The sequence below is a fragment of the Camellia sinensis genome, chromosome 3 (assembly GCF_055761805.1).
Source record: "Camellia sinensis isolate YWXY chromosome 3, ASM5576180v1, whole genome shotgun sequence".
Lineage (NCBI taxonomy): Eukaryota > Viridiplantae > Streptophyta > Magnoliopsida > Ericales > Theaceae > Camellia > Camellia sinensis.
Genome location: NC_138963.1, coordinates 12,321,402 through 12,347,211, shown reverse-complemented (window position 1 = coordinate 12,347,211; position 25,810 = coordinate 12,321,402). Strand labels below are relative to the sequence as shown.

Sequence of the window (25,810 nt, the reverse complement as noted above, 5' to 3'; positions counted from 1 at the left end):
CTAGCCACATGTTAAGCATGCTGTCATGGCAACATTCACACTCATGCGATATGCTAAAGCGGAAATACTTACATCGTACTCCGTGCCAAAACAAAGAACTCGTTAGCAAACATGCATGATCCAAGTCCATGTTGAGTGTCTAATGCATCGCATACAAAATGTTGCTAGAATAGGCTCGGCTATCCTAAACATGTCATGTGAAAATGCACAATTATCACATATTCAATTTTTGATTTGAAGTACGAATGCAGTTAGCGTGATGTACCGAGCCTAATGCATGTAATACAAAATGCATGAATGCACGCATACATAGCATAAGGTATGCTGAATTTAAACATGCCCTAATCTACCATCATAAGCAGGTAAATAAAAGGGAAGAAAGACGTGAGGTTGGAAGACATACACACACTCACGCACACTTATTACAGATTTTTCCTCACTCGGAGGGACCGAATAAATATTACAAATTAATTAACTACGCAAGCTAATTAAATATTACAAATTAATTAATTCATTAACAAATTAACTAATCTAGGAAAACAGGTAAACCGCCTCGGGAAGCGCGCCGCCATGCGTAGGCTGCCTCTGTTTTCTTTCCTCTGCTCCTCTGAAGGCTACCAAAACCTCATGACTGCTTCCTTGGACACTGAGGAGTGCCACCGGCTGAGTAGAATCGCCACCGGCAGTGTGGTGTAGTCATCGGCACAAGATGAATCCATCGGCTGCTTGTTTACTGCCGGTCGGCAATATATACTGCCGGTCGGCAAGGAATGTCTGCAGAACCTGCAATTGACAGCAACGGAGTGCAAAGCAAAGCATGGCGGCACAATTCAAGGCATATATGCACCATTCATGTCCCTTATCATGGTAATGACCCAAAGGGGCATGTGCCTCGATTCTCGGACCACCAATCACGCATTTCCATGCATGATGGCCCAAGGAATCAAGTATGCAACTTTCATGTCAAATGAAATGCAAACCAATCAAACAAACTAAAACCCAACCTCTATCACATGATCAAGAGGCAAGGCATGCATGCCAATGCAATGCAACCTAGGCATACGAGCTAAGGATGCAACATGCCGATACAAGCAAACATGCAAGGTGAGCATGCAAATAAGCAAGGGATGGTCTTAAACATGAATTAGGCAGCTCTAGTTAGGCCCAAAACAGTGGCCATAATATGAAAATGAAGTGCCTCGAAATGCGTGCACACGGGCACGCAAACCGAGGCAATGGCATACGCAATGCAATGGCTAAAACGGCATATAGAATGCAACATGGACTTATACTAACATGAGAGAGCCTCAGCCACACTCACATAAGAGGCCGATGAATGAAAATGAAGTGCCTCGAAATGCGTGCACACGGGCACGCAAACCAAGGCAGTGGCATATGCAATGCAATGGCATGGAAAATGACATGCAAATATGCTAATGGGATTTCAGCACTGAAATATGGGGGAAAACAGCCCCGGAATGAGGCGAAAACACACCCGATGCATGGAATAGTCCCGAAACATGGACTTTGGCACCCGAAATGGCCTATAGCTATATCAAACATGCACAACATGGATATGCAATGAATAGACAGTAGCAAGGCAGCCCAAAAATTAGCATTTTACTAGTACAACTCATGGCCAAAAAGCAAACAAAGATAGGGCAACAATGGCATACAAAAACGGCCCTAAACATGAGATTATGAAGCAACTCACAGCTGATGTCCCCAAACATGTTAGGGTCCTTCAACAACATTGAAGAGGGGCCCAAAATATGCACATTTACAGTTCATGGCAGCCCCGAAATCAGTATAAAAACATGCTAGAAATACAATGCAAAATGAGGCTCAAAAGTGGCTATAACATGAGGTATACAAACAATTCACCAAACAAGAAAATACCCTTAATAAAACATGTTCAGGAGGTCAAAATAAAGCCACTTTTAGTTCGGACCAAGGTCCAAAAACAGCAACATCAGGGGCTGCCAAGACATACAAAAATGGGACCAAAAAGAGGATATAAAGGGGAGTACAACATGGAAGTCCCAAACAGTGTTGAGCCCTTCTTCAATGTTGAAGAGAGGCTCAAAATAAGCCTAGTTTCAGTTTACATCAGGCTCTAAAACAGATCACACGCAAGCCAAAAATTTTATGCAAGATTATGGCATTCAAGGAGGATATTGAAGCAAGTGCAAGCTACTGTCCTCAAACAGCAAGAGGTCCTCAATCAAACATGAAGAGGACCTCAAAATATGATGATTTGAAGTTTAGGTCGGAGCCCAAAAGTGCAAGCAACTATGGCTTAGATATGGGCCAAAAAAATGCGCAAAAGAGGGAAAATGAGACTCACCCTTGTAGAACCAAACTTTAGCAACCTTTGGACTGAATTTGGGAGCTTTTAACCTCTGGAGGACAGCCTCAAGCTGCTAGAATGGGCGTTGGATGCCTTGTGCTATGAGTTGATGAAGAAATGGCCCAAGAACAAGGGTGTTTGATCACTATAACACTCCCAAATGTAGAGAGAGAGGGAGATATAGAGAGAGAGGGTGATATATATGTTATATGTATGTATTAGGTCTGGTTTTGCTGAACCAAAACAAAGGAGGAGGATGGCTTCCTTATATAGGCAATACTAAGCTTCCAAGACAAGCTTCAAAGGGTCAAAGGGGTTTAAAGGGGAGGTCAAGGCTTATTGGAGAAGCTTGGACAGCTGGTAGGCTTCTTGAGGAAGCCAAGATAAGGGGTCAAGGCTTCCTCAAGAAGCCTTGAGCAAAGGGTGCAAGAAAAGGGGCCAAAGGGTGTGCAAAGGCTCAAAATAGCCACATATATGCACGTGGAGTAGGGTCTGTGCATCCCAGCTGGCACAGCTGGCATGCACCAGGCTTGGAGGGTGCAAATGGTGCAAACCGGTCAGAAAATTTGGTCGTCGGCCAAAATAAAGTGCCGGTCGGCATAATATTTTTCCGGTCGGCACAATAAATTGCCGGCCGGATAAATATAGTGCCGGTGGATGGCCGGTAAGGTCAAAAAACTGCCGGTTGGTTTCTAAAATGAAGCCCCGGAAGTTAGCTTTCCAATGGCGCAAACCTTGCATTAAAATTCCTCCTGTGGAAAAAGTTATGCCCATTTTGGTGAAGCCGCGCAGATTCGATCCAACCGGGATGATACCCAACTTCAACTGATCATATCTCCCCCACCCGGACTTGGTTCTAGGAGATTCTTGCGTGTAAAATGAAGCCCCGGAAGTAAGCTTTCCGACGGTGGTGGCCCCATATCTAAACTGCAAGCGTACAGACAGATAAGCCCGATTCAACGAGGGCTGCTCAACTCGCTTCTACCCGGATTCGTGCCGAACTTTTCCCAAACTAGTTTTCTCCTCTCCTTTCCTCTCTTCTTCAACTCCAAACCCCTAAACAAAGTGTTTTGAAGGATTTGCCTCTCTCCTTGCCGAAGAAACTGATTCTTTGCCCTGCACATCTCTCAACACCGAGCAAACCATCAGTAGTGCCCAAGTCTTAAGGGCGGTCAAAAATGGGGTGTCTACAGGGGCCTCATAATTGTGTTGAATCTTTCAGTGCATATCTTCTGAAATGCTACACTTTGGACAAAAATATTGATTGTAATTTTTCTCATATTTCATAATCAAGGAGAAAAAAAAAGTGGCGTTTTTTCAAAAAACGTCATTTAGAACGCCACTAAATGACGTCATGCGTTAGTTTGTGATGGAAAGGGAAGCGGATGTAAAAGATTTTGCGGCATTTTAAAAAACACCGTCTAATAATTTTAATGACGGTTTTCAAACGTTGTAAAGCTATTGCGGCGATCATATCAACGACGAAAATTTTAAACATTGTTGTAATATTTTATAGCATTTTTCAGGCTTTTAGCGACATTTTAAAAAACACCACTAAAACTCAAATTTCTTGTAGTGTTTCTAATGATAACACAAAACAAAGGGAAGGGTTATGCTATAATACACATCTTTATTTTCATGTTATGACATATACACTTCAAATAGTGTATATCATATACACTTTTGATATGTATTTTATGACACATATTAGATATTCTGATAAATAACTAGAAATTGAGGAACATGGCAGCGGTTCATAGAGCTGTTTTTTGTGATTGTTATTTCGATATAATCTAACCTATTAACTTACTACAACTTATCTATAGAAAAAAATACTAGAAATTGAGGATATGAATTCTGAGATGGGTTCTTGGTGGAATTTTGTAGGTTAGAGGTTTTTGATGGTGTGGAGTTTGATAAGTGGGTTGACAAGGCTATGGCACCTCCAATAGAGTCCAGTCTGAAGCTTTATGAAGTGGTTCTGAAGTTGGGATTCAAGGTTTTCTTGCTTACAGGGCGCAGTGAACAGCAAAGTGATGTTACTGTTGCAAATTTGATCAATTCGGGCATTCAGGATTGGGACAAGCTCATATTGAGGTTAGTTTTCAAACTGTTCTTTGTCATAAATTGCTGATAGGGTTTGTTATGTTTATGATTTAACAGGATAAACTTGTTTGATGTAATGCCTTTTATTTTGCTTGATAGATCATTATAATTTTCTTATTAGCTTTGCACATCTTTCAACTATCAACTATTGCTAGTGGCTAACATTTTGGGTTCTCCAGAAAAAAAGAAAAAAAAAATGTGATTTTTGTTTTATTAAGAAAAACGTGTGCACTTGGTACAACCTTTTCTTGTTAAGCAACATATGTTTAATATCAGCATTACATTCATGAAATCTTAGTTTGAATGAACAATATAGCGACCCCGGTCTTTTCCCACTTGATTATTGTATCCGGACTTAGGTTCCGTAGATTCTGTCATTGTATAATTGTTGTTGTTGTCCTTTTTTTTCTCATTTGGAATTATAGGATGTGTTGGGCAGGTTTGTTTCAGGTTGGTTGGGTTTAGAAACCAAGTGTTGCTGTCCAGTATTTTGGATCTTCGCTCGAGCGAGGAGTTTGTCGCTCGAGCGAGCTGTTGTTTTTGGTTCTTCGCTCGAGCCGGGGTTTGGTAGCTCGAGCGAGAGTTTGCGTCTGGTTTGGACCTGTAGCTTTGCATTCTTGGCTCGAGCGAGCTCGAGCGAGTTGGTTCGTTCTTCGCTCGAGCAATAGTTCCTTCGCTCGAGCGTGTGTCTGGTTACAGACCTGAGGGTTTGAGTTCTTCGCTCGATCGAGCTTTCTTTCGCTCGAGCGAGCTTTTGGGTTGTTGGCTCGAGCAAGGCTTCCTTGGCTCGAGCGTAGCTTCTTGTGTCTGGTCGCTCGAGCGACCAAGTCTTCGCTCAAGCGAGCCTGTCCAGTTTATATACACAGCAGCGGGTTTTGATCAGTCTTTTTGATCTTCTTTTGATTCCAAACCCTAGGTCCGACTTCTCTCTCTCCCTACTCACCTTCTTTCTTAGATTTGATCCACTTAGGGTGTGTTTCTACCCTAGATCCTTCATTAAAAAGATAGAGGGAGTCGAGGGCTTTCATTTAATCTGAACATTTGGCGATTTGGAGCACTTTGGTATTTGGGCACTTATCTTTGTCTTCACCATTTGTGTTGTTTTCTTCGAGGTAGGGATTTCCTACTCCATTTTATAGGTTTTGTTCTAAGTTTTGGTATTTTGATATGTTGGGGATACTTTGGTAAATTTTGGGAAAAACCCTAGTTGTATTATTGAATTAATTTGTATAAGTAATTCATGGAATTGGGAAAAGAGGGTTAAATTCATGGAATTGGGGAATTCATTGATTAAATGGCGTAATTGGGTAATTGATATCATTTGTCTATTGAATTGTTTACATAGTTATTTTCAGTTTAGAAATAACTGTTTTGGGCTATCGGTGGAGGATAGTCGTGATTGTTGTAGACATTGCATGTGGATTAGGAATAACTGAAACTAATCACATTGGTTAAGTCATTAATTTTGACTATGGCATTGATACAGAAAATACGTGTAATGATTGAGCATTGCATTTGCATACATTGTTTTGTGTGTGGGAGGAGATAGGGGATGTACTCCACGGTTTAGGGGAAGATAGGGGATGGACCTCTAAACCGGATTTTTGTTTGGGAGGAGATAGGGGATGGACTCCATTAGCATCACTTTTATGTGTGCTTATCTATATAGAAGTGTTTTATTGATACAACACTAAAATGTGTACCAATCTGGAAGTGTGAAGTGTTTGATTTGAGCTTGAGTCTCATTTGTTTGTTGATATTGGAAGGATGTGAATATGATATATGTGATTCACTGTTATAAGTTTGGCCAGGTTTTGAGCCATGTTGATAAAATTGGAAAGTAAAACGTATCTTTGGCAATAGTGTCATGGGACTGTAAAATGAAGTAAATGATTATTTTGGTTAACCATCTGTTGAATGCTATTGCTTTATTCATTGCTTATATGTGGTTTAGTATATTTTTACTGGGCTGTGGCTCACCCTTTATGGGAACATCATTTTCAGGTTCAGGTGATAAACTACCTCCAAGGACTTAGCTTGGGAGGGTTTGGCTTCTGGATTGAAGAAGACTACCTTTAGTTAATAGTTTTTATTTATTAGTACATGTAAACATTCAAGCCTAGGGCATTTCTTGTATTGAGATTAGAACTCATATTTTTGAATCCAAGTGTTGGCTTGGAAAGATGTAAGCCTGTAGGGCATTTTATTCGATGTTACATGTAATGCTTTATTTAGTAATACTCTGATGAACGAATTAATAAATTGTCTTCTTTAAATAATGCATGTCAATGATATATAATGGGTTAATTTTTAGGGCGTTACAACTTGGTATCAGAGCGTACCGGGTTTGAATACTTTGGGTACGTGGGACGTGATTAGCATCGCATTGGGTTCGTCTCGTTTGATAGAGACTTAGTGTAATGTTATATGCTTATGTGATAACATGTTTATGTGATTATGTGGGTATGGAATGTAGTTTCTAGGATGTTGATTGGACCCTTGAGTTTCTAGTAGTCTTGTTGGAAAGGCACTTGATCACTGCTGCTTCCAACCGGAACTATAGTAACCCTTTGGGACTATCATTATCCGGGAATGAAATTCGTAGGTGCTTATGTGATTATGTGCTTACGTGGAATGTACTATTGTTGTCCATTGCATTAGGACGCGAGTGTTTAGCTTCGGCACATTTATTAATGTGCTAATGTCTCTGTTTCCTTTATTAGGATGTCAGGACGAGGACGAGGACGTGGTAGGCGTGGTAGGCCGGGTAGGCAGGAGGTGCCTGTGCCAGAGGAGATTCCGGCAGTTCAAGAGGGAATTGGCCAGGCTAATGTGGCCGAGCCAGTAGGCCAGCAGGCTATGGGCGCTCTAGCCCGAGAGATAGCAGGGGTATTCCGGGAGTCAGTAGGCATTCTCAGAGCTGAGAATCAAGCTCAGGCTGTTATTGCGGATGCAGGACCTTCCTTTCTGAAGAGGGAGTTCTTCCGGTCTAATCCGGATGAATTTGTGGGTGATCCAAAAGAGCCGCTTAAGGCAGATGAATGGCTCGAACAGACAACGAAGACGTTTGAGATGCTTGGCATCGAAGACGAGGGGTTGAGAGTGACCTTGGCATCTTTCCAGTTGAAGGGGGATGCAGGTCAGTGGTGGAAGTTTACTAAGGGGCGTATAGGAGGTACGTGGGAGGCTTTTGTGAATGCTTTCCAGGAGAAGTTCTTATCTCCAGCTGTCAGGGAGAAGCTGCGAGACCAGTTTTGTCAGCTTAAGCAGTCGAGTTCTTCAGTGGCCGAGTTTGAGGCTGCATTTACTAGTTTGTCCAGGTTTGCACCTGAGTTGGTGGCGTCTGAGGAACACCGTTGTATTGAGTTTGAGAAGAAGTTGAGGCGTGGCCTCAAGCTGAGAGTTGGGGGAACTATGATTCGGGATTATGGGCGTATGGTTGATGCTGCAACCCACATGGAAATCATGATGCAGGAGGAGGAGGAAGGGCAGAAGGGCTCCAAGAGGAGTCAGGATGGTCAGAATGATGGTAGGAGACAGAAGGGTTTTAATCCCCAGCAGTCTCAGGGTAGCTTTTCTAGATCGACTTTTCCTGTACCGAGTGCTAGTTCGGGGAAAGGCAGTCAGGGGGACATTACCTGTTTCAAGTGTGGCCAGTAGGGCCACAAGTCTCCAGTTTGTCCTCAGAGGGGAGGAGTTCAGAGAGCAGCATCTTCTTCGGCTCGATCTCAGAGCCAGAGTCAGGGTAGAGGTCAGCCACTTTCGTGTTATCAGTGTGGTCAGCCAGGGCATATGAAGAGGTATTGCCCACAGTTGGGTGGCACATCTGGTGCATCTGGTTTGAGGCCGATTCAGGGTCAGCAGCCAGCTCAGTCGGGTCAGGCCTCGAAGGCCAATCAGGGAGGGGCTTCATCGTCTCAGTCGGTGCAGCAATCTTATCCTCCTAGGGTTGAGCAAGTTGATCAGAGGTCGTCTGGGCGCGTGTATGCTGTTACCGCGCAGGATCTTGTGCCAGCACCATCAGTTGTGAGAGGTACCTTCTTGTTTTGCAACTCGGTTGCTAATGTTTTGATTGATACGGGTGCATCTCATTCCTTTGTGTCTGCTGCATTTGCATCTGTTTTGGAGTTGGAGTTAGCACAGCTAGCATCTCCTATTTGTGTAGTGTCACCTCTTGGGGGTGAATTGATTTTGAAACAAGGTGTTAGGGGTTGTGATATAGAGGTTGATTATCATAGAATCCCATTTTCCTTTGTAGTTATGCCTATGAGGGGTTTCGATGTTATTTTGGGTATGGACTGGTTATCGTCATACCGGGCAGTTATTGATTGCTACCGCCAGAGGGTCACTTGTTGTACCGTGAGCGGAGAGTATTTTCATTTTCTGGGGGACCGGGTTGGTGATGTGTTGCCACCGGGGTATGTTCCACGAGGACGGAGTGAGCTTAGTGGTCTACTTGCTAACCTGTCGATTAGTGAGGATGTTGAGACTCAGATTGTGTTGCCAAGGGTGGTTTGTGAGTACTCGGACGTTTTTCCCGAGGATCTTGTTGGTTTGCCACCGCATCGAGAGATTGAGTTCTCTATTGACCTGGTGCCCGGCACGGCACCGATTTCTATGGCACCTTACCGTTTTGCCCCAGCTGAGTTAGTTGAGTTGAAGATCCAACTCCAGGAGTTGCTAGATAAGGGCTTTATACGTCCTAGTGTTTCGCCGTGGGGAGCACCAGCTCTCTTTGTTAAAAAGAAAGGAGGCGCTTTGAGACTGTGTATAGATTACCGAAAATTGAATCGGGCTACGGTTAAGAATAAGTACCCTATGCCTCGTATAGATGATCTGTTTGACCAGTTGAAGGGTTCCCGTTGTTTCTCTAAGATAGACTTGAGATCAGGTTACCACCAGTTGAGGGTCAGAGAGGAGGATATTCCGAAGACGGCATTCCGTACGCGGTATGACCATTATGAGTTTCTGGTGATGCCATTTGGACTCACCAATGCACCGGCAATCTTTATGGACTTGATGAACCGGATCTTCCGGGAATTCTTGGATCGGTTTGTAGTCATTTTTGTGGACGACATCCTTATCTATTCGCCTTCTGAGGAGGAGCATGAGTCACACTTGAGGGTGGTGCTTGAGTTACTTAGAGCCCATAGGCTGTATGCCAAGTTTGGGAAGTGTGAGTTCTGGCTGAAAGAAGTCAAATTCTTAGGCCATGTAGTGTCTGGTGAAGGAGTGTCTGTTGATACATCCAAGACTGAGGCAGTGCAAGATTGGGCACAGCCTAAGAGTGTGTTTGAGATCCGCAGTTTTCTGGGGTTAGCTGGGTATTACCGTCGGTTTGTGAAAGATTTCTCTAGGTTAGCATCACCGTTGACTAGACTGACTCGGAAGGGAGTCAAATTTGTATGGAGTGAGACTTGTGAAAAGTCATTCCAGGAGTTGAAAGTTAGACTGACCACCGCTCCAGTATTGATTATTCCAGAGAGAGGGTTGGGTTATGCAGTCTATTGTGATGCCTCACGAGAGGGTCTGGGTTGTGTGTTAATGCAAGAGGGGAAAGTAGTTGCCTATGGCTCACGTCAGTTGAAAATTCACGAGCAGAATTACCCTACACATGATCTAGAGTTAGCAGCTGTGATATTTGCCTTGAAGATTTGGAGGCATTATCTTTATGGTGAGAGGTTCGAGGTGTTCTTAGATCATAAGAGTTTAAAATATTTGTTTACACAGAAAGATTTGAACTTGAGGCAGAGGAGGTGGATGGAATTTATAGAGGATTATGACTTTGAGTTGCATTATCATCCGGGAAAGGCCAATGTGGTGGCCGATGCCCTTAGCAGGAAACCTGTTGGTGACATAGCTAGTATAGCCATCCGAGAATGGGAGATGTTGGGTGCACTTGGGGAGTTTGATTTACTTCTGGGCGAATCCGTTGAGGCTGCAGCCTTGTCTTATGTTATTGTACAGCCTTCACTTGTGACTCGAGTGTTAGAGGCTCAGAGAGGTGACTTAGAGGTAGAATCTTTCCGTGAGAAGATTTCCAGTGGGAAGGTTGAGAAGGGTTTGACGGTGTATTTCGACCTGAGTGTGTGATACCGAGACCGTCTGTTTGTGCCAGAGTCTTGCCGAGAGGAGGTACTCCGAGAGTTTCATCATTCACGCCTTGCGGTGCATCCGGGAGGTACTAAGATGTATCGAGATTTGGGTCGCCAGTTCTGGTGGCGGGGTATGAAGGGAGATGTGGCAGCTTTCGTATCTAAGTGCCTTACTTGCCAGCAAGTGAAGGCCGAGCATCAGAGGCCAGCGGGTTTGTTGCAACCCTTGCCTATTGCCGAGTGGAAGTGGGAGCATGTCACTATGGACTTCGTTGTAGGTCTTCCGAGGACTCAGCGGGGTAGTGATGCTATTTGGGTGGCCGTAGACCGGTTGACTAAGTCGGCGCACTTTATTCCTATGCGCGTGAGAGATACGGTAGATCATCTTGCCGACTTGTATATTCGGGACATAGTGAGATTGCACGGGGTCCCAGTGACGATCGTCTCAGATAGAGATCCTCGTTTTACTGCCAGGTTGTGGCAGAGTTTGCAGAGTGCCTTAGGCACTAAGTTGACCTTTAGCACGGCTTATCATCCTCAGACTGATGGACAGTCCGAGCGTACTATTCAGATACTTGAGGATATGCTTCGGGGTTGTGTTCTAGACTTTAGTGGGTCGTGGGAGAGGCACTTGCCGTTGGTGGAGTTTGCCTACAACAACAGTTTCCAATCTAGTATCGGTATGGCACCATTTGAGGCCTTGTATGGCCGACCGTGTAGATCTCCTGTGTGTTGGGCTGAGGTGGGTGATGCACCTCTGTTGGGTCCAGAGTTGGTGAGAGAAACGACGGAGAAAGTTGAGCTTATCCGTAAGAGGCTTGTTACAGCACAGAGTCGTCAGAAATCGTATGCCGACCGTAGGAGGAGACCTTTGGTGTTTGAGGCAGGTGATTATGTCTTTCTGAAGATATCACCTAGACGGGGTTTGATGAGGTTTGGGAAGAGTGGGAAGTTGTCCCCTCGGTTCATTGGTCCGTTCGAGATCCTTGAGAGGATTGGCGAGGCTGCTTATCGTTTAGCTTTGCCGCCGCAGTTGTCCGGAGTACATGATGTGTTTCATGTGAGTATGCTTCGGAAGTATGAGCCGGATTGGACCGATTTAGTGGTTGATGAGGATGTCTCGTATGAGGAGAGACCGGTTCGGGTATTGGATAGGCGGGATCAAGTTTTGCGAGGCAAGACCATCCCTTTGGTAAAAGTTTTGTGGAAACATCATGGAGTGGAGGAAGCCACTTGGGAGCGTGAATTGGAAGTCCGCGAAAAATACCCGGACATGTTTATTCATTTGTAATCTTGTATTTAGATTTTGTAATATTGTTGAACTTAAGAGCTTTACATATGTCTTAAGTTGTAAAACGTTGAGTATGTTTTGGTAAGTGGGTGTATCTTGAAACTTGCTTCATTATAGAAGTTTAGTATAGCATTGCATATGTTGATTACATTGCTGAGTGTGTTATATATATCATGCAATTGAATATGATATGGGGATTGTTAACATTGAAAGGAATAATGCATAATAATGATACAGGTTGAGATATATGTTGTGTTATATATTTAATATGAGATGCCTCTTGATATGAGATGCCTCTTGATAAAGAGATGAAATGACCAGTTTTGGGTCAAGATGTTTACTAATGAATTGTTAAAAAAAAATCTGTTTTCAAAAACTTATGCTTAATTTCGACGACGAAATTCTTTGAAGGGGGGAGGTTATAGCGACCCCGGTCTTTTCCCACTTGATTATTGTATCCGGACTTAGGTTCCGTAGATTTTGTCATTGTATAATTGTTGTTGTTGTCCTTTTTTTTCTCATTTGGAATTATAGGATGTGTTGGGCAGGTTTGTTTCAGGTTGGTTGGGTTTAGAAACCAAGTGTTGCTGTCCAGTATTTTGGATCTTCGCTCGAGCGAGGAGTTTGTCGCTCGAGCGAGCTGTTGTTTTTGGTTCTTCGCTCGAGCCGGGGTTTGGTAGCTCGAGCGAGAGTTTGCATCTGGTTTGGACCTGTAGCTTTGCATTCTTGGCTCGAGCGAGCTTTTCTTCGCTCGAGCGAGTTGGTTCGTTCTTCGCTCGAGCAATAGTTCCTTCGCTCGAGCGTGTGTCTGGTTACAGACCTGAGGGTTTGAGTTCTTCGCTCGATCGAGCTTTCTTTCGCTCGAGCGAGCTTTTGGGTTGTTGGCTCGAGCAAGGCTTCCTTGGCTCGAGCGTAGCTTCTTGTGTCTGGTCGCTCGAGCGACCAAGTCTTCGCTCGAGCGAGCCTGTCCAGTTTATATACACAGTAGCGGGTTTTGATCAGTCTTTTTGATCTTCTTTTGATTCCAAACCCTAGGTCCGACTTCTCTCTCTCCCTACTCACCTTCTTTCTTAGATTTGATCCACTTAGGGTGTGTTTCTACCCTAGATCCTTCATTAAAAAGATAGAGGGAGTCGAGGGCTTTCATTTAATCTGAACATTTGGCGATTTGGAGCACTTTGGTATTTGGGCACTTATCTTTGTCTTCACCATTTGTGTTGTTTTCTTCGAGGTAGGGATTTCCTACTCCATTTTATAGGTTTTGTTCTAAGTTTTGGTATTTTGATATGTTGGGGATACTTTGGTAAATTTTGGGAAAAACCCTAGTTGTATTATTGAATTAATTTGTATAAGTAATTCATGGAATTGGGAAAAGAGGGTTAAATTCATGGAATTGGGGAATTCATTGATTAAATGGCGTAATTGGGTAATTGATATCATTTGTCTATTGAATTGTTTACATAGTTATTTTCAATTTAGAAATAACTGTTTTGGGCTATCGGTGGAGGATAGTCGTGATTGTTGTAGACATTGCATGTGGATTAGGAATAACTGAAACTAATCACATTGGTTAAGTCATTAATTTTGACTATGGCATTGATACAGAAAATACGTGTAATGATTGAGCATTGCATTTGCATACATTGTTTTGTGTGTGGGAGGAGATAGGGGATGTACTCCACGGTTTAGGGGAAGATAGGGGATGGACCTCTAAACCGGATTTTTGTTTGGGAGGAGATAGGGGATGGACTCCATTAGCATCACTTTTATGTGTGCTTATCTATATAGAAGTGTTTTATTGATACAACACTAAAATGTGTATCAATCTGGAAGTATGAAGTGTTCGATTTGAGCTTGAGTCTCATTTGTTTGTTGATATTGGAAGGATGTGAATATGATATATGTGATTCACTGTTATAAGTTTGGCCAGGTTTTGAGCCATGTTGATAAAATTGGAAAGTAAAACGTATCTTTGGCAATAGTGTCATGGGACTGTAAAATGAAGTAAATGATTATTTTGGTTAACCATCTGTTGAATGCTATTGCTTTATTCATTGCTTATATGTGGTTTAGTATATTTCTACTGGGCTGTGGCTCACCCTTTATGGGAACATCATTTTCAGGTTCAGGTGATAAACTACCTCCAAGGACTTAGCTTGGGAGGGTTTGGCTTCTGGATTGAAGAAGACTACCTTTAGTTAATAGTTTTTATTTATTAGTACATGTAAACATTCAAGCCTAGGGCATTTCTTGTATTGAGATTAGAACTCATATTTTTGAATCCAAGTGTTGGCTTGGAAAGATGTAAGCCTGTAGGGCATTTTATTCGATGTTACATGTAATGCTTTATTTAGTAATACTCTGATGAACGAATTAATAAATTGTCTTCTTTAAATAATGCATGTCAATGATATATAATGGGTTAATTTTTAGGGCGTTACAAACAAACTCACATATCATAGAAGTATTGTCTTGAATGACTTCGGTTTTATTGCAATTTTATTGATCTAGTCAATTCTATTTTACAGATATTAATATCTAAATTTTTTACTGCAAACTCTATTTTTATTGTTTAAGATGCTGTACATCTTCTTTGATTTTCAAAGTTGAATTTATCTTCTTGTAGAATTATTCAAATGAACAAACTTGTTATCAGTCTTTGTTGGCTAGGATTTTAGTATACATCAGGGGAATTTCAAAAATGAAAAATTGTTACATAGCTCAGAAGCTTAGAAAATTTGCAAAGCATCCCAAATTTCATGTCACATTTATAAGAATATATCACAGAGACGATGTTCCTATACTTTCTAGACCTAGATTGGAAGTGTTCCAATTTTCAAATCTTAGATTCAAAATCAAACTTTCCAATTTTTCCTCATCACTACATTAGGGTATGAAGTTCTAGTTAACAATGCCTTTCTGATGTGGGTCTTTGAATCATATTGAAACGATTGTATACAAAACAATGATCTAGTAATTTCTTTTTCTATATGTCATTATTTTAGGTTAGAGCCCATATTTTATAGACTGCTTTTAATGAGATCATAATTGAATTTTAGAGCTGGCCTCTCATTTATGCAGGGCCTTATTGACACATGAGGAATGATGATGTTTGACTAGTCATAGGCTTTAGGGTTTTTTCTTTCTGATGTGTGGTATTAATGTCTGCTACTAGAAATTGATAGTAAGTTTGGAACATAGAAGTTTGGGAAATAAACATGAAAATGGTTCCTTAGGTTTTATTAGAATTTTCTCATATATAGGGTTTACAGAATACAAAATTCCATCATAACAAAAGGTTTCCGGTAAATATGGTTTGCTATCTTCTTCTTCTTCTTCTTCTTCTTCTTCTTTTTTTTTTTTCATGTGTGCAACTACTACTATTTAAAATGCTTATAAATAATTGCACGATTATACACCAGGAAATATTTCCTTCCAGTGGCATATGTGATGTAATATGTCCATTGACAAAAGAATCAAATTGGATATTTTTTTAATTCAGTGAATAAAACCTCAATCTAGTTATGCATCTATCGCTGCTTGTGCATGCATGCATTGTACAAATGGGAAAATGCATACTTGATTTTTTTTTTTTACACACAAACATCCTTGTTTTCGTTCTTTGGTTCTTGTGACTTGATAATTCTGTCAAGTCCTGTTGAAAATATATTGCAAACCAAATCTAGACTCATGAATGTGGCAGCAATTGTTGAATTAACGGCCAAATTAATGATGTAAATTAAATTCCAATCTGATTTGTTTCTTCTTCAATTGAATTCGGCTCAACTAAAGCTAGCCCATAGCCAATTCCTTTACAGTCCTACCTTGTGTGATCAAACAGTAATAATTTTTTCCTAGAAGATTTGATATTAGGAGCTAGTTAATTGTCACTACTCATATTATGATGGTCTATAGCATATATTCATTTGCTTTAATAGCATTAGTTTTATAAAGAAAGTTATTTCAATTTTACTCAATGCTAAAAGGCAACTTTTGCCAATTTTTTTAAAGAGTGACTAACTTGTCCCTCTCTATAGCGACCCCGGTCTTTCTCCTTTTGGTTGTTGTATCCGGACTTAGGTTCCCTGGATTCTCTCAATGTATAATTGTGGTTGTCATCCTTTATTTTCTCTTTTTGAGTTATCGGAATGTGTTGGGCAGGTTTGTTTTAGATTGGTTGGGTTTGGAAACCAGGTGTTACTGTCCAGAATTTGGATTGGTCGCTCGAGCGAGAGTTTGGTCGCTCGAGCGAGGGTTGGGTTTTGTGTCTGGTGGCTCGAGCCAGGGTTTCTTCGCTCGAGCGAGAGTTTGCGTCTAGTTTAGACCTGAGAGCAGTGTTTCTTAGCTCGAGCGAGCGTTTCTTCGCTCGAGCGAGGCTTTCCTGTGTCTGGTCGCTCGAGCGACCAAGTCTTCGCTCGAGCGAGCCTGTCCAGTTTAAATAGGCAGCAGCGGGTTTTGATCAGTCTTTTCATCCTCTTCTAGTTTCCAAACCCTAGGTCCGACTTCTCTCTCTCTAAACTCATCTTCTTTCTAGGTTTTCATCTACTTCTAGTGTGAATCCATCTTAAGTTCTTTGTAAGAAAGATAGAGGGCGGCTTGGGCTTCATTCTAATCTGAAAAATAGTGGATTTGGAGCACTTGGACTTTGGGTCATCTTCTCCATTTTTGTTCTTCGTTCGAGGTAGGGATTCTCCTTGTTTCTTTTCAGTACTTCGTCTATAGATAGACATGTGGTAGTTTTTGTATTGCATAAAAATGGTATCATGTTGGATTTGTGAAAATCATTGGGACTGAACCTGGGGTTGGTTGTTGAATTTGGGTTTATTATCATTAGTTGTGGTTTGGGCTAATTGGAGTGTTAATTAGCATGTAGTTGTTGAAAGGAGAGGAAACCCTAATTTCTTTTATTTGATTTAATAAATTAATTGAGGGGTTTTGATCTTTGGGAAAATACTTAGGTATTTTGAGTCTTAATTGTGGTTATTGTTGTTTGTTGATGTTAATTGGGCCTTTTTGGTCAATATTGAGAAAGAGGAAGGAAAGACCCTAAATTATTGTTTATGACTTAATGTGCATAATTAGTTTGAAATGGCTTTGAAAAGAATGTAGCCAATTTAAATGAAGTATGGCTTTTGTCCATGGGAATGATTTTTGTGAAAACAAAGGAAGTAGAATTCATTTTGTGAAATGGGAAAGGTATTTTGAAACAAGTATAATAAAATTGGAATGTTGTATCTTGAGTATTGAACACACTTGTGTGGGGTATAGCTTTAACTACCATGTTCATGTTGTTGCTGAGTTTTGTAATCTCATGTTAGTTGGGTCTGTTAGTAGATGTATAATATGCATGCATCTGGAGATTTTGGTCATCAGTGGAGGATGATAAGGTTGTGTTGAATTGTTGTGTATATATTACACCATTGTTGATTGAACATCATATGTAATGAAATGCTGAATTACATTATATTTGTATACCGGTTGGGGAGAAGAGAGGGGTTGTACTCCAGTGTGTGTGAGAAGATAGGGGATGGACTCCACACACTTATGTGTTCAGCGCTTATAATCAGAGGTATCATACCCTTCCAGCTAGCGCCTGGAGAACTGACGCGCTGATAATCTAAGGTACCATACCCTTCCAGCTAGCGCCTGGTAAACTGGTAGATTGTGGTGATAAGTGTATCTTTGGATTACTACACATATAGCTAGTAGTGCAGTGTTGTTTTGTTATTGTTTCAGTGTATCTGGAAACATTGTGGATTGTATTTGTTACAGTGTTGGAGGGACGAGTTGACTCATTGATTGATTTTATGTATGTAGTTGAGTTGTTCTCTTTTTATAGAGGTGTGCATGGATAATTATGATATAATTGGAATTGTATTGAAATGCCAAATATGTTTTGAAAAGGCATATCTGTTGTATGTGTGGCAAATGAAAGAGTAACGGGCTTAATGAATCTATTTTTCTAAGTAGTTGTTAATGTTATAAAGATTGGGAACGTGGGTTAAACAAAGGAAAAAGGAAGGAGAAATCACTTATAGCGGTGAATTAAATGATTATTTTCAAGAAAAGTTCATATATATATTCATATATATATTTTGTATAAACTGTCACATTATTATTCTAGTATGAGAATGGGTGTTCATGATCATAGCTATCTGTAATGTTGTTATTGTTAAGGAGCATGTTGAGTTCTCTACTGGACTATATGTTCATCCCACGTTGTTGAATCTTTTTCAGGTGTTTAGCAGGGTGTGCTACAAGTTTGGATCTTCTTATTTGTTGGCCACGGGGCCTCAGTTATGTTGGCGGAATGCCATTGTTGTAAAGGGTTACACCCTTCTTCTTGTACTTTTAATGATGTAAGCCCAAGGGCAATTTATTAAGTTAGTTCATGTAATATTTACTTTGCATACGAATGAGAGTATTGTTAATCACTTCTACGGATTGAATGTACGAGTTTATTTCCGCATGTTATCTCTGAAATTGAATTAAGTTAAAGAATTTGGTAATGACTCCGAGTAATAAAAAGTGGGGCGTGACACTCTCATAGGATGAATTCAATTTCCTTATGATCTTGTCTAATGTGTTTTTTGGGCCACAGATTAATTTTCAATGATGGAAGGGTGAACATGATGAGCCTTCTGATTTATCAACAAAAATAAATAAATAAAATAAATAAAATTTTATGGGCCTTCTTTGATGGGGAATTAAACCTACAATTTAAATATGGTTTTTATTTTTAATATTAAATTAGAGATGGTCTCCTTTGTTGCATATTTTTACTAAATTTCAAGTGTCTTAAACCGTGCAGATCAACTGAGGACCATGGGAAGCTAGGGACAATATACAAGTCGAAGAAGAGGAATGAGATGGTGGAAGAGGGATACTGGATTTTGGGCAACTCTGGAGACCAATGGAGCGATCTTTTGGGTTCATCAGTTTCCATCCGCTCGTTCAAGCTCCCAAATCCCATGTATTATATTCCCTAATTGGACAGGTTCCTATTAAGCTTTTCTAATCCCTTCTAGTCAAACAAATATTTGTACATTCGATTCATTGACTGAAGTTTGCAATTAATATATAAATTGTGCATAACTATACTTGATTTAAGTTTTTAATTAATATATAAATTGTGCATAATCTCTCTCTCTCTCTCTGTCTCTCTTTGGCAGTGGCTCATGAGATTAACTGTAAATAACTATATCATATTCTGCAGAATTAGATTGCTGTCTTCAACTAGGCAGATGCATGTATTCAATTTATCAATTGCTAGAAACTGGTCACTAGTTTCTAAATCAACATTTTGGAATATTATCGACGAAGTACATCAGCTTGGTCCACGGTTTGTCGCCCTATTAATTATGGAGGATTAGGCATTAAAACCTAACGATGCTTAACCAGCCCTACATGATGAAGTTGGGATGGCACTTATTGAGACATTCTGAATCTTTATGGGCTTTGATGTTTAAATCCAATTATTTCCCTAATGGCACTATCATTTCGGCTAAATCTAAACTTTACCAATCATGCTTCACTTAAACTTTTCTTACTCTTGGCAAATGTGGACAACTAGGAATAAAATGCTTCTTGAAAATCAACCTTTACACCTTCACAAGATATCATATGCTGCTAAGTTTGCACTCTCTATTCTGATGAACACTTTTAAAGTACACACTCTCGGTTAACAAACTCGACACGGATGGTGCTTGTCAAGGTAACCCTGGTCGAGCAAGCATTGGTGGCATTTTCAGAGATAATACTGGTCACTGCATTTAAGTTTTCGAATATCCCATTGGTACAAGTAACAATACAACTGAAATTTGGACTATTCAAGCTAACACCCAATGGTTAATTATTGAATATAATTCATGGAAAACACTACACATCTTTGCAAGCGAAAAGCCAATAACTAAACAAACCAAATTTTGTTTGAACAAGTGCCTACAACTAACAGTAATTTTCGGGGCATATTTGCTCGTAGAGAAGCTAATTTTATTGTCAAGTTTGTATCTTCTTTTATTATCTGAGAGATTAGGTTCCCTTCTTAGTAAAATAGTTCCTTGTATGAACCCTTTTTCTTTCTTTTTTTTTTACTTCAATGTAATTTCCTTTCTAATTCACAAAAAAAGGGAAAAAAAAAAGAAAAGAAAAGAAAAAGAAAAGAATAGAAGCAACTATCATCATGATGATCATCCACCAACCCATGTATTGACAACAGGCATCATGTAAGCACCAAGTATTCTCATTCAAGCACCTTATAGCTATCACTCTCTCTACTTGCAACACACGGAACATTCTTATTGTTCATCAGCAACCTGTACATATTGTTCTATCACAATCCTATCATTTCAAATTATTATATACATATTTCTAATAATTTAAAACCTTCATATTTGGAACAAAATCCAACTAAATAAAAGGAATAATTCTTCTAAGAAATTCTACCCCCACCCCACCAAAAAAAAAAAAAAAAAGTTACAAACAAAACAATGTCATTGTTTTCCAGATTTCCACTCACTAATAGCAGAAAGAAGTGTATAATTTGGAATTAGATTCCTAGTTGGCAATGGCAAATTTGTCATTGGGGATTTATCATTCTCCTCAAGCCATGTCTGTATAGCTTTGCGATCATAAGTGTACCCATCAGCAGCAACACAAGGCTCTTCCATGATATCCTGGAAATGAAACAGATCAATTGTCATAATCAAAAGAAAATGAAAAAAAAAAACATTTTTTTTATTTAGAACAAAAACATTACTAATCAAAAACATTTAAAAAAAAAACCCTAAACAATTACGATAAATATGACACTGTTTATCTATTGCGACCATTCAATTACCTTGAAGTCTTGAGCAATTTCATGAACAAGCCTCTTGAATGGAAGCTTCAAGATCAGGAGCTCAATACTCTTTTGGTACCTACAAATTTCGCTACACATCAATTAATTAAGATAACAAAGAATCTAAAAAACACAAGAATTGTTATAATTATAATAACCATAATTCAAGCTTTAATTCACTAAGTAGAGAAGAATTTACTTGCCTAAAGAGGTGCCTTCCTAGCTGTAGGAAGGGCTACCAAAAGAATTTGTTTATTTAGAACAACAAAAACCAGTGAACTCAACACTATCATGAAGAGCCAAAGACAAAGGCATTAAATCTGCTTCAAAAACTATGAAATATAGTGGCTAAGGATTTGCAAACCATCATTTAAAAACCAATGCTGTGAAGCCACAATCTAACAAAAGCAAAGTTACTACTGAAGCAACACCATATATAACATTTTTTTTTTATTTGATATTTTGAGAGAAAAATCTAAAAAAAATAGCAAAGTAACTACTAAAGCAACATTCCTAAACTTTAGTACATTTATATTTTTTTCACAAATGCTCATCAAATATAACCAAACACCCTACATTCATATTTTAAGCTAAATCAATACTTTTTTTTTTTTTTTTTCTGTATTTCATATTTTTTACAAATATATATATATATATATATATATTTTAATCTTTCAACCAAACACCCTACATTAAAATTTTAACCAAACAACCTACATTTATATTTTAACCAAAAAGCTTACAAATATTTTAAGTTAAATCAATACATTTATATTTGTTTCACAAATGCTCATCAAATATAAGAAATTTTCAACCTCTCACAATTTCACAATAATAGAATCAAGTCAGTAAAAAAAAAAAACTTGCCAGAAACAGGATGAGATAGAGAGCCCAAGCCAAAGGAAAAGAGCCAACAGCAAAGATAGCATAGCAAAAAGCATAGAGAGAGAGAGAGAAAGCAAAGAGAAAGAAAAAGAAACTTACCAAATTGCCGAGCGGTGAGGCAATCTAAGAGGAGGGTAAGGCTAGCGGTGGCGGTGGCAGTGGCGGTGATAATCGGTACCACTAGCGGCGATTGGCAACTCTAACAGTGATAGAGGTGGAGGTGATCGGCAAGGTGAGGAGCAGCGAGTGGGAGACAGAGAGTTGAATGCGATGTTTTGGGGGTGTGAATAGTTGGGGATGTTTCGGCGATTGGCTAAAACACCATTGTCCCATATTAAACAAAATAAAAAGACCAAAACAAATTCACAACTCCATAGACCAAACTTTTTTTGTTGTTCTATCCCTCAAATACAATTCTTGTAAAAAAAAAAAAAAAAAAGCAATTCAAAATTGTGAGTGTACAAAAACGATCCCAAATGAGGATTTTGACTGTTGCTACTCAACATTGTGAGTGTACAAGAACGTTGACAAATAAATGAGGAATTCATAATTGCATAGCGCAACTATAACTGCCCTCTAAAAACTAGAATCGTAAACTACTTTGTCAATATAGTTTATCCAAAACAATAAGGGCATATGGTAAGTTGTCAATTTTGGGAAATCAAAAATAAAATTAAGGAAAGATTTCAGCATTTCAGTTTCCTTCTTCCTTATTTTCACTGAACTTATTTTCTCAGCAACCAAGCATAGTACATGCTTATAGATCTACTAATTACACGAAATAAGCAACAATTAGAAGTTATTTATCTTCTTCAAGCACAAATACATCACACACACACACACGCACATAACAAAAAAAAAAAAAAACCCAAATAGACTTGCAGTCTCCTTTTCTTTCCCTCATTGCATATTTTCTCAGCAACACAATGTCCCAAACACAACATAACATACTTATATGACTAACCTACAAAAACAGTGCTTCTATATCTTCCAATTAAGCTTATGATCAAGAAACATAAATACTGCTTATAAATCTACTAATTAAAGCTAAGAATTAACTACAAAATAGAACTAGAGAAAGAAGACAGCAACATAATCAACAGCAAATGAATCCAACAGAATGTTCTGTATTATGTTGCTACTACAGAAAACACTTACGGTCATGGAGAGTTGCCCAAAATCACATTTGGTAACAGAAAGAACTAGCAGATTCATCATATGCTAGGGGGTTACAAGCCCCACTCCAAAAATCAAGCTTGTTCTTTTAAATCACTCAGAAATTTAGTCCAGTGCCTTTTCCATCCGGTCAAATTTTTTAAAAAATAAAAAAATATACCTCGGGTATGCAGGCCACATCGTCAATTCTTGTGATCAACTAAGCAAAGATCCCCATAACCTTCAAGAAAATCAGTGGCCCATACTGACATTCCAGAAATGCAAACTACAAGTAAACATTATGAATGTCTTCCATGCTAGTTTTGGAAAACACTAAAGCACAAGATGTTAGAAAAGCAGACTAATTAAGTGCATAAAATTTCTCTGCAATTTCAAATATTGAGTATAAAACATAGAAAATAAAAACAAAAAGAGTAAAATATATACAACTTAATTGCCCATGTTTGTTTGCAGGAGGTGGTTTATGCAAGAGAAAACTGACACTTCATAACCAAAGTAAACAAACAGTTATTAATGGTTTGTGAAAAAGTAAACAAACAGTTATTAATACCAAAAATGAGCTAAAATAAGAAGTAAGAAAAAAATTCCCCCTTAATGAAGACTTGCTCAAAATCACAATCAGCAGCATGTATCACAATCAACAGGAGCCTACCAATTAGCGTAAATCTAGCCCATGCTGCCATGCCTATAAAACTCAACTAATAAATAAACTGAAATTCATTTAACAGGTGTAAATTGAAGTTTTATTTACTTATTTATTGCTAGGCCAAAAAGGATGAAAAATAGGACTAAAAGTATGTACACATAGTGAAACTTTTAAAAACTATCCCATAACAACTTAAAATTTAAAATTAACTAACTAAGAATAAAATAGGACTAATAATGCTAAACTACCAAATATATAAAGCCAAATAATAACATGACATATCTATTCATAGAAACCCATTCTTATGTCATAGATTTGTAACAAAACCAAACCCAAAGAATAAAATTTGAACCACAAAGAAATTCATATTTCAGTCAAAGAATTTTCACAAGCAAAACTTGAAAATTAACAGAAGTTCACAAGAATAAATAAATAAATACTAGCGGTTAAGGCACACACGATGCGTGTGTAAATTTAAAAAAAAAATTGCGATTGAGTCAATAAAAATTGAATTAAGGAACACTACTTTCCAATTGATAAAAATTTTAATGCATCCTCATTCAATAATAAAAAATAAAAAATAAATAACAAGAAAGAAATAAGAAGAAGAAGAAGAAGAAGAAGGGTCAAGTTCAATTCACAAATTTCAGATAAATCAAAGAAATTCAACCAAAATGGGGTAGCACATAGTGCCAGAGCCTCTGCACCTTCTAGGGTTCAACAGACCATTCTAAAATAACATGTGCATGGCTCTTGCAATTGTTTGAGTCTTTCTCTATTTCGATTTCCTTTCTATATACATATCTATATCTAAAAGGGAAGGCCAAAATTAAGGTAGATGTCACATTTTTTTTTTTCCTTTCCAAAATATCTTCATATAATTGCCCAGATCAAAACGTCCTATAACTAATGAAATCCAAATTCAGATTGAGATCAAACCTTTCGAACATATCATTTATACTAAAAATTAATTTGATTAGATATCGGATTGTCAAATTGTAACTAAAATGGGATGACAGTAGGCCAGACTAGATGCTCTAATTGGTTGGAGACAATCCCATTTCTAAATTTTTTGGATAAGTTCTGATATAAAATTTTAGTATGGATCCTTTAGAGTGCTTTTTTTTTTTTTAAAGTAATTTTAGAATAAGTGGTGTGTTGTGTAACTAAGATTTAATGGCCAGGTACAAAAAATCACTTTTAAGATTTTTAATATTGAATTTCAACTACACATCACATCACTGATACATATGTACATGTCCAATTTATCCCTCTATTCATTTTTTTAAAATAGTATAAATTATGAACAAATTAACTAACCAAAACAAAATTATCCAGAAACTAAACAATTATTAATCAAATCTTAATCAAAGACTTACTTCAAGATCTTCAATGGAAGAAGTGGTTGATCTCCTTGAATCATAACTATGATCAATTCCCTTTTTCTTGAGTCTTGACAAGGTTGGAATCTCTTGATCCAAGTCAAAAACTTCATTTTTCTTCAATTTTCCAGATTCAAGCTGTATTAAATCAGCTTGGATCCTCCTCTCTTGCTCATGCAATTCTTGGATGTAGTCAATTGCATCTTTGATTATGGATGCCTTGTCCATCTAATTCAACATCACTACAACACTTCATCAAAATTAAATTGACTAACATCAATTATTCTAATTTGATTTACATTTTAATAGATTCTGTGATTGTCATAACATCTCTTGTTTTAGTTTTCAAATTTTCACAACACTTGATCAAATTATCCATAGCCTCCTGCAGACCACTGTCAAGCCATCTCACATCTTCTTCACCTTCACTTCCCAATGTCATAGAGCAATGAAGAGAAGAGAAGAGAAGAGAGGTACAAATCAAAAACAGAGAGAGAGAGGTCCAAATCTCATAGAGCAATGAAGAGAAGAGAAGAGAAGAGCAAAGAAGAAGAGAATAGAAGAGAAGAGAAGAATACCTTCGAATCGATGATTCGATCGCTGCTCGCCACCATTGTCGCCGATCGCCGATCGTCGCTAGCCACTACTATCGCCGATCGTCATCGCCTCCGTGAGAGAGAGAGAGAGACAGTGTTGTTTCGAAAGTTAGGGCTCCGAAACTTGGGCTCTACAAACCTGAAAGGTAATGAAAAAAAGGGGGGAAAGACGGGGAAAAGACAGGGGGAAATTGAGGTTTTGTTAAGTTTAGATTTTCGGAATATTTTTAATATTCTTAATATTTAATTTTTTAAATATTTTAAATATTTTAATTTTCTAAATATTTTTAATATTTTTAATGTTTATACAGGTCTAAAAAATTAATTGACAAAAAAATTAATTGACAGAAAATAATTGACATAGAAGTTGTTTGAAAAAAAAAATGATTTGAAAAAAAAAATATTCAAAAAAATTACTTAAAAATAATTAATTGAAAAAAAAAA

At 38.5% G+C, this 25,810-nt stretch overlaps 2 protein-coding genes and 1 long non-coding RNA gene across 3 annotated transcripts; 1 reads left to right on the top strand and 2 right to left on the bottom strand.

The window, feature by feature from the left end:
- The first annotated feature begins 1,539 nt into the window (after positions 1 to 1,539).
- On the top strand, positions 1,540 to 18,908 carry LOC145821315 (acid phosphatase 1-like). Its single transcript, XM_082917822.1, has 3 exons — positions 1,540 to 1,579; positions 4,237 to 4,447; positions 18,654 to 18,908. Exons 1-3 carry the CDS (start codon positions 1,540 to 1,542, stop codon positions 18,829 to 18,831), a joined length of 429 nt encoding a protein of 142 aa, XP_082773948.1. The 3' UTR covers positions 18,832 to 18,908.
- A 407-nt stretch (positions 18,909 to 19,315) lies between these two features.
- LOC145822332 (transcription factor bHLH35-like) lies at positions 19,316 to 25,537 on the bottom strand. The gene is made up of 3 exons (XM_082919079.1): positions 25,349 to 25,537; positions 24,768 to 24,998; positions 19,316 to 19,608 (listed from the first exon to the last, which is right to left on the bottom strand). The coding sequence occupies exons 1-3, from the start codon at positions 25,382 to 25,384 to the stop codon at positions 19,606 to 19,608; spliced, it is 270 nt and encodes an 89-aa protein (XP_082775205.1). The 5' UTR covers positions 25,385 to 25,537; the 3' UTR covers positions 19,316 to 19,605.
- Positions 20,049 to 21,258, bottom strand: LOC145822333 (uncharacterized). Its single transcript, XR_014363446.1, has 2 exons — positions 20,682 to 21,258; positions 20,049 to 20,517 (listed from the first exon to the last, which is right to left on the bottom strand). It is a non-coding gene; the product is annotated as an uncharacterized LOC145822333 (long non-coding RNA).
- Positions 25,538 to 25,810: the final 273 nt, after the last annotated feature.